This window comes from Glycine soja, chromosome 11 (genome assembly GCF_004193775.1).
Source record: "Glycine soja cultivar W05 chromosome 11, ASM419377v2, whole genome shotgun sequence".
NCBI lineage: Eukaryota > Viridiplantae > Streptophyta > Magnoliopsida > Fabales > Fabaceae > Glycine > Glycine soja.
In genome coordinates this window covers 40,421,679-40,440,272 of record NC_041012.1, presented here as the reverse complement: position 1 = coordinate 40,440,272, position 18,594 = coordinate 40,421,679, and the positions used below count along the sequence as shown (strand labels likewise).

The 18,594-nt window shown below is 29.7% G+C and overlaps 1 protein-coding gene across 4 annotated transcripts; it reads right to left on the bottom strand.

Moving 5' to 3' along the window:
• Positions 1-10,580: 10,580 nt before the first annotated feature.
• On the bottom strand, positions 10,581-17,883 carry LOC114374162. Of its 4 annotated transcripts, XM_028331773.1 has the most exons (14): positions 17,477-17,882; positions 17,280-17,395; positions 16,602-16,688; positions 16,361-16,456; positions 15,859-15,905; positions 15,340-15,397; positions 14,964-15,071; positions 14,228-14,350; positions 13,554-13,665; positions 12,898-12,986; positions 12,118-12,213; positions 11,741-11,949; positions 11,181-11,376; positions 10,581-10,816 (listed from the first exon to the last, which is right to left on the bottom strand). In XM_028331773.1, exons 5-14 carry the CDS (start codon positions 15,901-15,903, stop codon positions 10,764-10,766), a joined length of 1,089 nt encoding a protein of 362 aa, XP_028187574.1. In that variant the 5' UTR covers positions 15,904-15,905; positions 16,361-16,456; positions 16,602-16,688; positions 17,280-17,395; positions 17,477-17,882; the 3' UTR covers positions 10,581-10,763. The 4 variants fall into 4 exon arrangements, with proteins under 4 accessions (XP_028187574.1, XP_028187571.1, XP_028187572.1 ...); XM_028331770.1 differs by lacking the exon at positions 16,361-16,456 and having other exon boundaries at positions 17,477-17,883; XM_028331771.1 differs by lacking the exon at positions 16,361-16,456 and having other exon boundaries at positions 14,228-14,344; positions 17,477-17,883.
• Positions 17,884-18,594: the final 711 nt, after the last annotated feature.

Here is an 18,594-nt window from a genome sequence, read left to right as displayed (position 1 = left end):
ATTATTTTCATCCTCTTAATTTGAAAATAAATCACTTTTGGTCCTTAAGATTTTTTTTTTTACAATTTTAATCCTTCTAATAAGGATTAAAAGTGAATTATTTATTTGGGGACAAAAATAATCACTTTTAAATCTTAAAGAAAATAAATAAATAAACTTATATAAATATATTTAAAAAAACATTTAAGCCTGCTTAGTTTTCTTTTATTTTTCTTTTTTAAATCATAATCTCCTTGGATACCGTTTACTATTTACAGTATCATGACCAAATGTGCCATCTGACCACCAATCACTCGTTAATTAGTCATTGTTTGTAAAATTCAATATTTAGTAGATTCTGTCCCTTTTACCAAAATTAGACTTGTTAACGATGGAAAGAGTATAATCAACCAATGGCCATAGAAGTTATTGTCCTAGATGGCATTATTGTGGATTTGATAAAAATTAGTGCATAAGAAGAAAAGAAACATGGTGTCCTTATCCTAATAGGGTGGATAAGTTTAGTGGCACTGTTCTTAGCCTTGCTACCACAACTTAGCAGTAGGTAGAAGTCATCATACCCCACCATACTAATATCTATACGCAAAAACAATGGTTTTCAATGAATTATTAGGGTCCATTCTATCAACAACTTCGATTAATTTGCTAACCAATTTTGCTTTTCACACGCTCAAATAGTTATTCATGTATCGTCCCTTTGCCTTTATAATTAGGTTGGATTTTTTTTTCTTCCAACAACGGAAACAACTTCTCATAAAACTTCTCTTCAAGTTAGGCTAGTAACTACCAAACATTAACAACATGCTACACCAGTTTTTTCATCACTTTTTAAATTAATCTTGCTAGAAAAAAACAAGATTCTTTTGTAGCATTTGCTGGAGGAAGGAATAGTTGTTAGATGTTAATTATGATTCTATCGTCCTGATATTATTTAAGTTTGATTTTTTTTAGAAATAATTCTTGATTAGATTTTACTTATCTTCTTATCGAATTTTAGAATAGTTAAATTTTTTTTTTCTGATGAACAAGAGAGTTAAAATAAAAAAAATAGACCCACTATGAACTATATATAGGAGTTTTTTTAAGAACATAATGTGAAGTTTTGTTAAGTTTATAAATACTTATGTAAAAGTGACGAGGAAGCCCATGAAAAATTAAAGAATATAAACTAATTTTAATTTATGCAAAAAAATTATTGGTAAACACCTAAAACTTATTTGATGAGAGAAAGAGATAGAAATACGAGTAATCAATTAAGTTTTTTTATTCTACTAAAAAGAAAGATTTTAGAAAAAACTTAACCGGTTACTTTTCAATGATATGACGATATAGATTATGTTCAATAAGGTATTTGAATTAGTTTTTAGTTTTTTTACTTGCTAAAAAACTCATTTGGTTGCTGGTAAATAAGTCTTTTAATAACTTCTCAATAATTTTTAGCATTTTTTAAATGCTATTTGAGGTAACATTTTTTAAAACGATAACTTCTAACTTTTAATTTCTTATATTTTCTTTCACTTTTATTCTCAACATATTTATTCGTTTTCTTGTTATCTTTTTTAAATAAATCATTATATCAAGTTTTTATCATTTAACACTTTCTAACTACTTTAAAAGTTAATTTTACCAAACACTTTTAATTTAACAAGTTCTTTTTCAGATTTCTAAATAACTTTTAAATTTCTAGCTAACTTAACTTTAAAGTGAAAGATGTGATTGAAAAGAAATATTCTCTTAAAAGTAATTGGTTAAGTTTTTTTTTTCCAAAATTAGTCATAAGCTTTAAAGTTTTTATTACAGAAAAAAATAAAACAAAGCTAGAAGAATAAATTAATGATTTTGCATAAATAAGAAATTTAAGGTTGTTTCTATTTCATTGTATTCTTATTTTGCCTCCACACAACCTCATTCTTGAACCACTATTAATGTTTATTGGGGCTTGTTTCAAGAGTTTTCTATTCTTGTCTATTTTTCTTTACTAAAAAAAACACTGTTTCTTTAAAAAAAATTCCCAAATTCAATTTTTCCTTTCACCTTCAACAATTAAAAAAAAAACCCACAAATATCTCTCCAATACATTACTATATTTGGGTAAATATAAAAGCTTTAAACATTGGATCATAGAAGCAAAAACCACAATGAGAGAGAAACGGCTTTGATTTAAGGTATGGACAATTTGCACTTAAACTTCTATTACATCACTTAATATTAAAATACACCGTTGTGAAGGGCTTTGTGATGTAATAGATAGTGGGGCTTTGCAAGTTTGCAAGAGATTTGGACTTGGGATTGTGTCGTAAGAAGGATGTTAGTGGTAAAGTATTAAGAGTAAGTTCTAATTTCTTTCCTGTACAAAATTATCAATATCAATTTAGTTCCTTATGTCTTATTTTAAGTTTCTGTAGGCATGTGGATGGTTGCTTAAAACAACAACACTTAGGGAAATTTAATATTTTAATTATAAACTGAGACTTGGACTATCTTTGACCATTTTATATTTAAATGGTATTTAAAGTTAAAACATAAAATAAGGATTCCTAAGACAAGGTAGAATTTGTTTGATAATTTCCAAAACAAAAAATTATTTAAAGGAAATGATGTGCAAGAGAGCAAAGAAAAATGAGAGAACATGAGAAAGAAGAGAAAAAAAAATGGGAGAGATGAGGGAAAGTAGGAATGACAAGAATTTCCTTGCAGTGGATATCCACTCGAATTCGTTTTAACTTTAACAAAAAATATCCATTTTCACCTAATTTGAGTACCTGTATTCTGATTTTTTAAAGTTAGGACAATGATGAATATTCGTCTCGTACATGTCTTCAAAAGATATATTTACTATATTTCCTTATTTATTGAATAGAAAAAAACATTATATACTAAGCATCCATGGTGGTACATATTATTGCCTTCAATTTAATTACGTTTTAATTTATTTTTAAAAAAAATTCTAACAATAAAAAAATAATAATAATTTATATAACTATATGAATCAACATGTTCTCCACCTCGCCCCCAAATTTGATAAAACGGTGTACTGTTATCTTATAATAACGTGGAAAGTGGAAAGCTGTATAAAATTGAAAAGAAGAGAAATAAATTATAAGAAGACGTTAAATGTCGAATTCTCCTTATCAAACTCTTGAATTAATAGCTAACTCTTATAAGTTTATAAATTTACTCTCAACTAAATTAATTTTTTTAGTAAACTCTGTGTAGATTCTATAAATTCTAAGTAAATTCGGTAAGCTCTCAAGTTTATTACCGAGTCAACAATTTTAAAAAAATTAGACGGAAATGTAAATCAATTTGGATTATTTTTTATCGGTTTAGTGTTCAACATACATTCATTTAGTGCGTTATTATCACATATAATAATTCTCACATTTAATAACATCAAACTTTTGTTATTTAATAACATCAAATCCACGATGAGAATGATCTACCACTACTATAACATCTATAAACTATTATTTATTAGTGATGTATTATTAGACTTAATTATTTAAATATTATGAAATTTATGATTTATTATTTTATTTTATTATATTGTTGAAATATTTAATTGATATGTTATTTATAGATATTTTTTTATTTTTTTATATGAAGTGAGCTCTTATTAATCTATGAGAGTTCACAAATCGAGTTTATGAAATTTTTACGAATTTAATAACCTCTCGCACGACTAAAATGTCTCCAAACAACAATAATAATAATAAAAAAGTAAGAAAGTGTCTCCAAACATTAATAATATTAAAAAAAGTAAGAAAATGGAGTTTCGGTTCCTTTTCCTATGACAATTGACAAAGCTTTTATCCCTATCCAGAATTTCATATATATTATATAAGTTTTAGGATTTTCTTTTGTCAACACTTAAATTGTAGTACGCATTTTAGTATTTCTTTATCATAAATAAAATTTGAGTTTCGAATTTGGAAGCACATAACTAAAATCATGTCGCCGACTACAACTGCTCGTCTCACAAATTGACGACAAACTAGTTGTCATTTTAAAAGACACAGACGTACAATCCTAAAGACTTAAATATCTTTTCATTTATTTTAATCCATTGTTCAATTGCATAAGTTATGCTAATAACCTATGACCTAATGTAATTTACCATGAGAAACCTCATTTTTCTCCTAATTAAAATAAAAACTTGCTAGATAAAAATTGACATGCAATTTGTGAAAAACGAAAAAAGAAAAACCTTTTGTTTTGAATTCTATATCTCAAATTTCGAATACTATTATTAGATAACACCCAAATAGAATAAAGACAATTCTTAAAACTGTGAGGATAAAAGAGTTTATTAAATTTATCAACAATAGAAGTATAGAATTCATCTACCTTAATAGCGTATGCATTTCACATCATGGCCAAGATATTAATGTTCAAGTGACATGTTAGGCAACTCTAGGCGTATTTTTCTCATTTGTTGGTTAGCGAAACGATGACGCAATGTTATTTATGTATCTTCGTAGAAGCTAAATATAGATTATAACAAAACGAAGGTAGAGGTAAATATCTTATTAGATGTTTGATGAATTGTGTATCCAACATTGAATGTACGTATTCAGATTTATGTCAGTGACCAGTTTATCCAACATTTCATTAAATTGTGTACAAGAGCTAGTAGTATGTCGATAGAAGTACAGATAAGCCAAAGCAAGGCGAATCAAAAACTAAGAAAGTGACAAAAAGGAAGGACCATATGGCCGTAGTAGGAGACAAAAGTTAAGAACCAATTCGGAAAATAAAAAAGAGTTTGATTATGAGTTGAGTCATAGAAGCACTAGCAACTTCATTCCGTAGAAGATATTACTCTGCTCTTCCAACTCTGCAACGAAATGATGTGAATTCAACTTTTCAAGCGATAAATATCATTATCTCATAGGGAAAAAAATATAAATTATTTTTGTCTTTAAATATGTAATTTGTTTATAAATGTGTTCTTGAAAGATGAAAATATAAAATTTAGTTTTTAAAAGTGTAAAAAGTACAACAAATATATCCGATCGTTAACATTCATCTGTCACCGTTAATAAAATAGTCTACGTGGCACATAAGAATAAATTTGTCACTAAAATGATTGTTAACGTGATCATAAAGGGGGATATTTGTCATATAATATTTTTTTACTTTTCATCTTTCCATTCCGCTGACAAATACATTTTGAAAGATGAAAATACAAAATTTAGTCCCCAAAAATATAAAAAGTGTGACAAATATATTCAAATGTTAATAGTAAATTGTGCCTAATTATTATAATTTGGAAAAATTTATAATGATTGTAACAATTTTCTTTTAACAAACTCGTAAATTAAATCGAGTTTAAAAGTAAAAGGAATATTCGCTTTATAAACTCGTAAATAAATTTTTTATATGCTCATGCTTGATGAAAGATTCAAGTAAAAAAATGTTTATTGTAAAGTATTTATAGTTAAATTAGATTCATGAATAATTTTTAGAAAAAATTGTAATTACAATGACACTTTTAATTTGTAAAAAACGCTCACCTCCTTTGGAATAATTTTTTAAGGTTATAATTTTTTAAATAACCAGTCAATAAAAAAAATAATTGTGTATGATTTAAAAAAAATAAAAATCAACAAAATTTTATTATAATTTTTAATTTGACGTCATTGCATATACTAATAGACATTCATATTTGATTATGAAAAAAATTTCAAAAAAAATAATTAAATAAATAGTGTTTGATTAAACAAAAACAATGATTTTCTTATCGTTTTACAGTAAAAAATTTTTTTGTGTTGATAACATTTATTCAAGAGTTAACAATCAAATAATTGATTTTTTTGTAGTTGAAGAAAAGTAAAAAGAATTCGGCAAAACAATAAAAATTCACTTTCATTGATAATATTTTATGCATGTTTCAACCGTTGATGAAACTTAAATATTATATAACGGAAATAGAGACTTACTAGTGTGATATAACTCTCCCAAAATTTTGTTGTAATCATTATAAATTTTTCAAAATTATAATAATTAGTCATAACATATTATTAACGTCCGAATATATTTGTTGCACTTTTTATATTTTCAGGAATTAAATTTTATATTTTTATTTTTCAGGGATACATTTATTATCGTAATGTGAAGAAGAAAAGTAAAATAATAAAAATATTATATGACAAATATGTTCCTATACTGACAATTAAAGATATCTACGTTGACAATCATTTAAATGACAAATTCATTCTTTTAAGTCACTTAGACTATTTTATTAACGATGACGGACGAAAATTAACGGTCAAATATATATTATTGTACTTTTTATACTTTTGAAAACTAAATTTTATATTTTTATTTTTTAAAAATACATTTATCAACAAATTACACAAAATAAGAGTAGCTATCTACCAAGAAAACAACAAGATAAGGTAATGCGTTGGAGGCAGAGTAATGCGGTGATGCTAACACAGATATGTTATGGTTCATAATATACATATCCGTTTAATTGAGCCACAAAATGAACTTTTTTTTCCTCTACCAGAAAAAAATAATTAAAATTACATATTTTACACTTTAAGAAAACGGTTTTTATATAAAAGTGTAAAGAATATTCTAAATCATACAACTAAATATAAATTATTAAAGATTTCATATCATAAAATTTGAAAAACTAGCATTATGCTTTAATCTTAATCATTGACAATAAAATTTAGGTAAATGCAATTTTGATTTGTTTATTTTAAAATAGAGACATTCAGTCATCATATTTTTTTTTAATTTCACAATTTTAGTTCCTATTTTAAAATAGAAACATTTTCTCTTCCAGTTTTGTAAAATTCACATTTTTTATCCTTCCATTAAATTTAAAAAACATTACTAGTGATGGACCATTTAATTAAGAGAAAAGAAATAAAATAGATGAAAAAATAAATATAAATAAGTGAAAAATTAAAAATATTTAGTTGAAAAACAAAATAAAAGAAGGATGATAATATAATAAAAATAAATACTTATAAACTCCACCTATTTTCACTCTATTTTTATTCAATCAAACAACCAAATCAACAATTATGTCTATTACCCAACAAGTATAATTCAGTTGACAACACATGTTAAATCTACTTGTTAGTTAAAGAACAAGATGAAGATATTACCAATAAAATTACCAAAATAACCCTATGTATATCAATTGAAGAGTAAGGTTGTTGAAGAGAAAAATATTAATTGAAGAATATTTTTATTATTTAGACTTAAGGAATTGAACTATTGTTAGTTTTATTATAATTAATGTTTTAAAGAGATCCATGTTATTTGAATTTATGTTTTGAAATTATGCAATTGGCATGTTTTAAAGAGTTTAATTATCGTGAAATTGTTGAACATCGTACATTTTTCTTTGTTTTGCTAAAAAAATATATTTTTTTCAGTTGTTTTTTTATTTTTTAATATTCATGGTATCCACGGGTTTACTAATATCTGCGGATAGTTACATACGTGAGTACTTGTGGGTTTACGAAACGAACACAAATATATATATATATATATATATATATATATATATATATATATATATATATATATATATATATATATATATATATATATATATATATATATATATTATCATATGTGATGGTTAGGCACTACCCATGTCTCTTACCATTTGTATGCAGAATACACTCTTAAAAAGAAATAAAAAATCTTAAATATAATTAAATTTTAAATCGAGTGATTCCAGTTGTTGTTAATAAAAATCTGATTTAAACATTTCTTTCTATTATTTCTCCCCTATTTTCATAGTACCAAAGAAAGGAAATAGTTTATGAAAGGGAGAAGTACATAAAAGAATTCTTTAGTCTTCACACGTACATTAATTTTTTATATGATCTTTACAGATCATTAATTTATTATTATACTACTGCTGGATACAACAATTTTAACACAGTAGAAATATAGATCAGATTAAAATATTCTTGCATATAAAAGCATCTTTTTGATTTCTAACACTGATTATTTTTATTAGAGTTAAATTTATGACTTAAATATATATATATATATATATATATATTTGTAATTTAATATTTTTTTTCATTTTCTTCCTTATAAATTTTTGTTTTATTCATTCCAAAATATGATTGTTGTTTTTCATCCTTAAAATATTTTAAATAACACTTTAAATTAATAAAAAAATATTATCTAGATCACTTTAAAAATAAAATAAAGCAATCACATTTTACAAGAATTAAAGTAATTCTTTATACAGGGATGAAAATAAAAAAAAAAACTTTTAAATTGCATAGAAAAAACTATATTTAAGTCTAAATTTATTTATACCTATCTCACAAGTCACAGGTAACAAATATATAATAAGAACATTAAAATTAATCTTAGAAATGAAAACAATTTTTTTGCTTCACGAAAGTCAAATTAAAATCAAGTATCTTTGATTTTCAAACAAAGCATTCGCCTAGTTGCAATCAGCCTGTACCAGCACGTGGTATGATTTATCTATTCTTATCAAATTTAAATTCGTACATTTGTTGATTTTTCCCCTGGTGGCATAAAGGGAGAATCTGCTTTTAGATATTTAAAAGATATGGATCCAGTGTCGATAATTCCCATCTAAAGAGACAAAAAGCAGTCCATGTCTACGGCCATCACGCATGGACAGGATCATCAAATGAAATTATATTTCCTATTGAGCTTGACAATTTACCAATTGCCACACAAAAAGCATAATAACAATTAATAAGTTACTCGAATTTTCATTGAATTGGAGCACCGGATTCTCCACTCGCATCGAACGTTCGATAAGTAATGTGAATGTGGTAAATATTCATAGGAGACGAAGACTAGGGTGCATATGCCAAACTCCTTTCGCATCTTACGTATGTTTACGAAAAAAGATAATAACCATTTGGGTTCGTCCGATGAAATTGCCAACGGAACGACGTCGGTAAGCACATTTCCCTCCATGCTCAGATGCAAAAGCACACGGCAGTTCTCAATTGCGTTAAAGGAAGCGTTCCTATGAGGAGGTTATGGTCTAGCCAGAGGTACTGCAGCTGCTGAAGCTCCCCGAGGCTCGCCAAAATCTCATTGAAAAATTGATTGTAGAAAAGATTTATCAACTAAACCTCAGAGAGGTTCACAATGGAGCTCAGAATCTTGCCGGAGAAGCTGAAGCTCCCCGAGGCTCACCGGAATCTCACCGAAAAATTGATTGTAGGAAAGATTTATCAACTGAACCTGAGAGAGGTTCGCAATGGAGCTCGAAATCTTGTTGGAGACGCTGAAGCTCCCCGAGACTCGCCGAAATCTCACCAAAAAATTGATTGTAAGAAAGATTTATCAACTGAACCTGAGAAAGGTTCGCAATGGAGCTCAAAATCTTGCTGGAGAAGTTGAAGCTCCCCGAAGCTCGCCGAAATCTCGCTGAAAAATTGTTATCAACTGAACCTAAGAGAGGTTCGCAATGGAGCTCGAAATTTTGCCGGAGAAAGCATTCAACAAGAGGTCAAGGGTTTTGAGGCTGACAGGGAGTTTGCCAGGGATGTTTCCAGAGATATGGTTTTGCATGACGTTGATAATCTAAAGGCCGGAGAGGTTAACGGAAAGAACACTAATCGAAGAAGCGTACATTTGGAGACCTCTCAATTCGGTTGTCATCATCAAATCCGGTCCATTTAATTTTTTTATTATTAAATCGGACGGACCCAAATGATTATCACCTTTTTTTATAAACTTACATAGAGTGCGAAAAGAGTTTGACATACGCACCCTAGTTTTCGTCTTCATAGCATTGTGAATATGCTTCATGTTAAACATGAAATTGCACAAAAGAACAACGTGCTAATACATTTACTACCCTTGCTTGAAAGACGATAAAACAGAACAGAAGGTACTGTTCCTAAAGTGTGATTAGCGCAACAAACGTGACCTCCATTTTGGACAATTTACCTTTAATACTTAAAAAAATTTCCAAATTCAAATATACATAACTGAATCTTCAAATATGTATCACAAATTCCCAATTTCTTCTACGTACCATAATGCGGCGGCGGCTGGGGGGTTCTTTGCCGGTCCAAAATAAATTTAAAAGGAAAAACAACGATTTGACACAACAAAAATTTGGGAGTCATACAAAATGAAGAGATGCTCCAATTTAAACAGGAAATACCGAAATACAAAGCCATAACATAACTGATGGATAATCTACTCTTACATACGACAATCAATACCTGGGCCCAGGCCAAACAAGGAATGGACTACGTACAAACCGAAAAAGAGACATCCTGATTGGCTATTTTACTTTAGGATATAATTTTCAGAATTGAATACAAAATTTGTAATAGAAGTATGGAACTAAGAATGCTTTCTGAAAAAAACTGGAGATACAGATTCTGATTATCACCTGATCATATTGATAGGCAAGCCCAAAACTCTCTTTTGACAGATAATATCGAAAAATCTTAATGAACAATTACAAATATATTCTTATATTGAGAAACCTTGTAATGTCAATGATGCAATCTGTTATGCAATGGGCCTGACTTACAGGTATAAGTTCAGCATAGATAACAGAAGAAAAAGTAACTACTTGAGGATATAGAGCTAACAATTTCTTCATTTCCATTCATTATATAATAGAAGTTTTCATGTACAAAGCAGATGACAGGATACACAATTTGAATAATTTACTTTATCAGCTTCAAAAAAGGAGCTAAATCCTAACGTCATGTATTGGTTACCTGTACCTTCACCTACCCAAAAAAATTCCACCAAGGTTACTAAATAACAGGAACACTCCCATTTGGTTGCTGCATTGTTCCCAGTGGATTTCCTGCAAAAACAGAACAAAAAATTCCAATCTACGACTTATTCCAATAAATCGTAATGTAAATTAAAAATTAACAAAACAAAAACAAAAAAAATGAGATTGAAAAACTACAAGTAAAACATGCTACAGCTTATCTAAATGCAATGAAAGTATCACTGCAAAATCTGTCTGCTTCATGTCAAAGTTTCCACTTCAAGACTACCACTTATATCACAGCACTAAAACACTGAATCCACTAGCAGTCATATAGTTAGAGACACTCTTGATGATTACTGTTTTTTCTTAATTTAGCATACACTATAAATAGCACATGCAATTTAGTATAACAACAAAAATAAAAAGATAACTCGATAATAGATTAGCTTACCTGTGTTGCTCACAAAAGAATAAGATGTTGGAAGAAAGTTGCTTCTAGTCAAACCACCATTAGTGCCTGCAGACCTAGAAACATTATCAAGAAATTGATTTGGCAAGCCACTACTTGGCAGTCCCCCTGCCTTAAGCAAGCCAATTTCTGAGCTTTTTGCAAGAATATGATCAGATTTTTGAGCAGGCAATCGGCCCTATTTTTAAAAAACAAAAAAAGAAATGTTCAGAGTTAGTTTCATTAGCATGGAACCAAGCTTTTCTTGGTGAGAATTTGGATTTGGGGTGGGTGATGGAAGGTATTTCCATCTTTAGCCTTCAAACAGAAAGTCAAAGCCTGCCAGTATAGTGTAAAGCCTAATTCCTCATTAATTTCTGTTTCCAATAATCAAATGTTTTAAAAAAATATTACCAGAGTAAAGAACTTGCAACATAACTAAATTATGTCAGCCTGATGTGTACATCTAGAATTGAATTACATTCAAACCGCATAACTTAGGTCACAAGACCCAACCCATAATTTAAATAATCAACCTTACATAAAAGTGAAGAATGTCACACCTCATGCACATTGTCCATTTGATCAAATGAAGGGTCCCTCAGAGATGAATCTTGGAATGCGACCATCTCTGCATGTGAAGTCTTTGGACACACAACATCAGTACAACATTGCCCATTTAAGTCCTGGAAGTAAAGATGACGAATTCTGGCACGCAGTCGATTGGTCCTTTGTGAATAATATATCTTCGTAGCAAGGGGTGCAGGAGAATCTAATTTTTTTTTTTTAAAAAATGTTGTACCAACACCAAGTCAGATTATAATTTAGAAACATGACTGAAAAATTAAAGGAAATAAATGTTTGAGGGAAGGGCGTCCATTCCACCAGTAGCTTAAATCAAACGACTTTTAAAACTGAAACTATATTATTTTTTTAATACCATTCTTCATTATGCCTTGATGTTGCACAAGGACCTGCCCACGGTTTTTATGGTTAGGATCTCCACGTTGTGAAATAGTTCTTTCCAGGAAATTACCTAAATGGAATCCAGAAAAAATAATTAAGTTATTCATTTCATGGCCAGGTAACCAACCACCAAAGAGCTAACAGCATAATGCGGTAAAAGCAGTAGCAGAGTTGTCATTAATGTCAGACTAAAAAATTGCAAAAAACAAGTGTTCACTGAGCATTCCTACATATAAAAGTTAACAAGAACACAATCGCAATTTCACAAATAAAAAACAAAATTAAAGAAAGAACCAATTCCACTAATATCTTTTTATATAAAAAAGGATTAAAAAAAACACTTTACAAAAGAACGTATACATTTGGACACCATTTTCTTATTTGATGGATACATTTATTGGAGAATTCAACTTTGAGCATCCACGGAGATGAAGAATAGCTTGTATTCAATTTTAAATTTATGAATGCAGAACTTGATTCAACTAACTCAATATTTAACTGTAACTTTTGTGAAAATGAAATTTTAACATTCATGTTACCTCTTGAATTTTGATTGATGTTTTGGCATTCAATATGCCTATACTCACACACTAAATGTTTTAAATACATGCCCATGTTCTAGTGCATTTATAACAAAGAAATATGATGGAACAAAATTGATAACAGTATTTTTACATCAAGAAAAGCATTTATTTTTCAAATGGTAGTCCTGTAAGATAAAAGTATTTCAGCACATATATCATTGCACACTTACAAGTAATTCCATCTGTGAAACTCACAGTTTTTGTCTCTCCAGATTCTGTTCCATGGCTTTCTAATACAGGTAGATGTATGTTTGCTATCCTACAATAAACATAATAGTTAGGGTATAAATTTAAGAGGGATGATGAAAAGATACAAGAAGAAATGAGAATAAATATTGAATTCCAAACATAATCTTTAAACAAATATGTATAATTAACCTCATAGATGAGGTTTTCTAGTTAGTAATTATTAATCAAGATTTAATATGACAATCAGGGTAAGCCATACTAACTATGGTTTATCCTGTTTCGGTTAAGAGGAGGCATACTGGTCATATGGCAAGCATTCACTTGATTAAAAACTTATTATCTATGAAATTTCATATAGTTTTCCATTTTAATAATATAATAATTTCTTGGGGGAGGGGGGGGGGGGGGGGGGGGAGAAATGGAGATGTCGTGTTATACAACAAATGAGGAATTCAAATTCATTTTCTATTGATCATGAATTCATGATTTTATTTTCTTCTAGCAAAGGCACCCAAAATCACAAGCACACTCCAAAGTCCAAACATGAATATATTTTCTAGGCACAAAATCAATGACAATGATATCAAAATAACCATACAACATATGTGTGCACATCAGATGAACCAAGAAAGCATACAATTTATGACGTTTTGTTGGAGGATACATTACAGAGGCTGAGTGATCTCTATTTCCAGCATCAATGCCAGTACCATCCATGATCAATGCTGCACCTACACAACTTGAGTATCCTGAGGAAATTCAAGCTAAAATGAATCAAGTTTTCAAATTGATTAACAAACCAGTGGCTTAGGCTATGGCATAACAGACATTCATATCCAGAAAATAAAATCCTACTCTACTCCAACAAAAAAAATTTGAGATATACACCCAATCATATTCCCAATAAAATAGGTAAAATAAGGATCAAATGTGTCTTTAACATAAGAAATTTACCAACCAAAAGAAGGATGAAATATAACTATCCATTCCATGGTCATAGAGAGAGGGATAAATTTTAGTTCCAAAAAAATCATTCTAAAGGCACAGTCAATGTTATTTGGTTGTTGGAGAAGGTTTCAGTGAAAGTCAACAACACAAGAAGTGATAGAAATTGTAAACTAATAAATCAGTTTAACACCAAGATGCCCTTATTTATTCAACAACTAATTGAAAAATAGATTCAATCTTAGCAAAAATCAAAACAAGTAGCAATCTTGGTAAAAAGAAGTGTATAAGAAACATACATCAACTTCTGTGTGAGAATTACACTGATATAGAAAGAGAAAACTTGCAAAAAAAGTGGGCTTTTACCTGTTACCTCATTGGAAAAGGGAACCACTCTGATTTGACTATTCAAGTGGGATTGTGACAAAGCAGAGTCAATATTGTCTATAGACTCGGACCTTCTCTGCTCCCCAACTGCAGAAGCTTGGTCTATGAGGGGTTATGAGGCACAAAAATTAATGTTACAATACAACAACCTATCATTTGAATATACTCAAAAAAACTAAAGAGGCAATCCTACTCAAGGAATCTAAAATACAATGTTCAAAAAGTGTGATTATTATATAGCATCTTTCAAAGAACAATCAGCAAAAGATTAAAGTACTGAATACTAAATTTAAAGTATAATAGGTAAAAAATCTGACAGTGAGAATATAGTTTAGTATCCAAACAGTATTTACAACTAGGGGTGGGCATGGGTCAGTTCAGATCGGGTTCGTGGCATTTTTTGTTATCCGAACCAATCAATTTTAATTGGTTTGGTTTGTATTGGATTTTTCCTAGTTTGGGTCTCCAACCCGACTTTGATTGAATTGGTTCAGATTGGGTGATCAGATTTATTATTGAAAAAATAATTTAAAAAATATTTTAAAAAAAAAAGATGGAATAAATTTGGAAATTGACTGTGAAGTGTGAAGTGTGAAGTGTGAAGTGTGAACTGAGTGTGACTATGAAGGATGGAAAAAATTAAATGGGCTAGGCTAAAGCCCTAACTTGCACAAGAAGCTCCTAACTGATTATTGAATTCCTATTTTAAGGATACTTGCAGAAGAAGCTCCTAACTTTTTCTTTTCCTTCCTTGGAGGTTTTCGATTCCCAGTGTCAAGCTCCACCATAGTCTGTTCTGTGAGCTTTAATGACCTACAAAGTTCTGAAAAAATAACAGGGGGGATGGAAGGGGAAAACAAGGAAGGCTCAATATTAGTACCTTTTGAAACAAAAGGAGACAAAATATAAAAGCTGATAGTAAACTAGCCAGCAACAAATGCAGGTCAATGTGTAACCAACTGAATAATTTGAAAATTAACAGGATAATATAATGAGCATATAAGACCACACGATAACTGGTTGTCAAACATTAAATATCATACAGAAAAGACCAGGAAGTTTTATTACAAATAGAAAAGAAGCCCCCAAACCTGCATGAGCAGCAAATTGACTGTCCTTGATTGGTTTCTTGCAAGTGTTGCAGCATACCTCAAAAAGGATACCAAACAATAAGTTAAATGAATTTGCTTTAGATTAATTTTTTGAAAAGCTACTGCCTGCAGACGAAGATATTTATAAGTTGTAACATCTAAATCAATTCCACAATTTAGAAAATTGATATAAAATACATAAACTGTTTCCAAAACTGTCAGGTGAGCTACTGTGTGGTGCGTGCCATTCTGATGAATATGCCAGTAAGAAAGCAATAATTATTCACTAAAGAAGGGAGCAACAATTACTGTTTCCAAACTTAAAGTATCCTAAACTATAGGAAGCAATAACAACAGGCTATAACATTATAGAGAATTCATTGAATTCATGTGAGCCCTGAATGCCAATAAAGAAACCACATGAAAGGTTCAAGTGAGGCACTTGAGAAGTGAGAACATACACACAAGTACTAGTTTACTAGCACACAAGAAAATGTAGAAACAAGAGGCAAACCTTACCAGCTGCAAGGCATCAGTCATGGGGCTCTCACCATAGACATGCATATCTGTGATATAAATGTGAAGCAGCATTTTAAAAATCCACAAAAGAAAATGAAGATTGTACCCAGACAAAAAACTGGAAAAGGAAAACAAATTAGAAATTATAATCATGAAATTCAAATAAGGTAATAATAGAAAGGTAAACCCCACAAACAAAAATCCTGAAAACTAAACATGCTTGTTCAATCATTATACAGAGTACCAAACGGACCAAGCACTCCAACCCCCCCCCAAAAAAAAGTAAAATAAAATAAAAGATTTATATTTAGGTCCTGTTAGGATAAACTTCTCAATAAGCACTTATAAGAGACAAAAAAAAAGAGAAGGTAAAACAACATAAATTGTTCCCACAAGTTAAAATTAGCTTATACATAAGCTTATTTGTAGAAGGTCAGAGGTCTTTCATTTAGCTTCTCCAAAAGCTAATTTTGACTCATAAGAGAAGCTTGCTTCATTTTACCTTCTTATTTCCTTCTTCTATAAGTGCTTATTGAGAAGTTTTTCCAAACAGAGACTTATTCATTTTCAGCATGTGACAATCAGCACCTTCATTCTTCTATCAATTGAAAATGAGTAAAAACACATTAAACTAAATAAATTATGAAATTTCATTAACTACTATCTAGTAAGTAAGGAATACCCATGCATTGTATTAAAAAACGGTTGATTCAGCAAGTCAACAATAAATAAAATCAGACAACCTTCTTCGTGAAGCAAATTTGCTTCATCTGCCTCACGTAGTTCTCTACAAATATACTCAGCAGCCAACTTCTCACGGGCAAAGTCATCTTCCAAGCCATGCATGAACAAATGATGTTCAACCAGAAATTGGAAATGAAAACAAAATTCATAAATTAAAGAATTTAATAGGCAAGCATTGTTAGCATAATCAATCAATCAGAAATCTTGGTAAGATAGTTACTATTATAAAAGTAAAAAATAATTGAAATTGACCATACATAACAGTTTGTGATTGAATAACAATATAAAAAACATTTATATTGTCAACACATATATTATGTATGACAATTAATAAAGGGGGAATCATGCTATTTTTAAGATATTTTTACCCTTCAACTGATTTTCTTCCCCCACTTATATATCCTTTAACTATGTAACTTCTGCAAACTACTATCAATAGTATTATTTTCTTTCTTCTTCTTCTTCTTCTTCTTCTTTTAACTTCTCGTTTATCTTTACATTTACCCCCAAAAAAATATTAATACTGGCACGGAGTGCCTTTCTTGCAATAAAAAACAACCACTTACTGTGAAGTATATATATTATTATACATAAAAATATAATAATCTAAATCCAGCAAAGAATGTCAAGCAGTATGAGTAAGAAAAATCTAAAAGGTAGGGTCTCCATGTACCTACCTGCTACAGTGTGAGAGAAAGTCCCAGCAGCGAGAAGCCTTGCCATGACTTCCATTCTCCCACTTCCTGGGGAACATACCATTGAGAGGCAAAAACAATGCACCTGCTGCAACAATCTAAGAGCAACACACAAAAATTGAGGCGACGGAGCAAATGAATCAGGATTGATAGCAAGCGAATAAGGTCGAGAGGCTTACCTCGAAGTCGAAGTGAGAAATGGCGGAATCGGCAATAGAGCGACGATAACCCTAAAACAGAGGGGAAGAAATTAGGGAATAGGAATGAGATTGGAGAGTAGAGAGGATCAGAGAGCAATGCCAGTGGAGAAGAGTAAGCAGGAGGCACGGGTGAGGTCGGCAATGGCGGAAGAGAAACCCTAGAAGACAGAGAAGAAGGAGAAGAGGATTTGTCGTTTTTTTGTGGAAGGGAAGGGAACAATCTGTGTTTCTCTCTCTTGTCTTCTCTCCAGTGGATGGAAAAGGAGAAGAGGTTTGAAGAAGCAAGCGAGTTCTGTTTGTTCAGTTGTGCTATGCCTTCTGTTCTGGCACCATATACCTTCACTTGCTTTTTTTATTACTCATTTGTCCACGCCATGCCTTGTCTTCACCTTCCCTCCATTTAAATCAACACACTACATAGAAATTGAAAAATGTTACTCTCTCATTCTTTAAATATAAGACTTTTCTTCAAATTTTGTTTGTGTATTTTTTATAAGATTTTTTTTAAGTTGTTTTTTACACTAGTTCTTTTTTTTTATCTTCATATCTTTAATTACTTTCCGATAGATGTTATGTAATAGAAATATAAATGCATGGCCTCTTTCATAAAAATTCAATACAAAAATTAACACACATTAATTAATTAATTAAATAAAAAAAATAGAAAAAAAAGATTACGTATCCCAATAATTTTAAAGTTAATTATAAAAAAATAATATAAATTGTTAATAAATTTAATATTATTAACTATATTAAACAACTTTTTCTTTTTTTGTTGATCTTGTTATTGAAATAATAACTAATTTTAGTTATTTTCGTTAGGGACCACAAACACCTATAGGTGAGTATTTCTCTTTCAAGATTCAAATTCTTGACCCCTTGATTAAAGAACACAAGTTATTATCACTTATGTCAATTGTTGTTTGGACAATCAACTTTCTTAAAATAAGTGAAATAGTTAGAAGAGTCTTATATTTATAGGGATGAAGGGAGTATTCTTCTTCATCCTAACTTAAAAGATTATTTTTAAAAATTTGTTTGTCCTTTTTTATAAGTACGAAATTTAAGTTTAATTTGATAGTTAATTTTGACAAAGA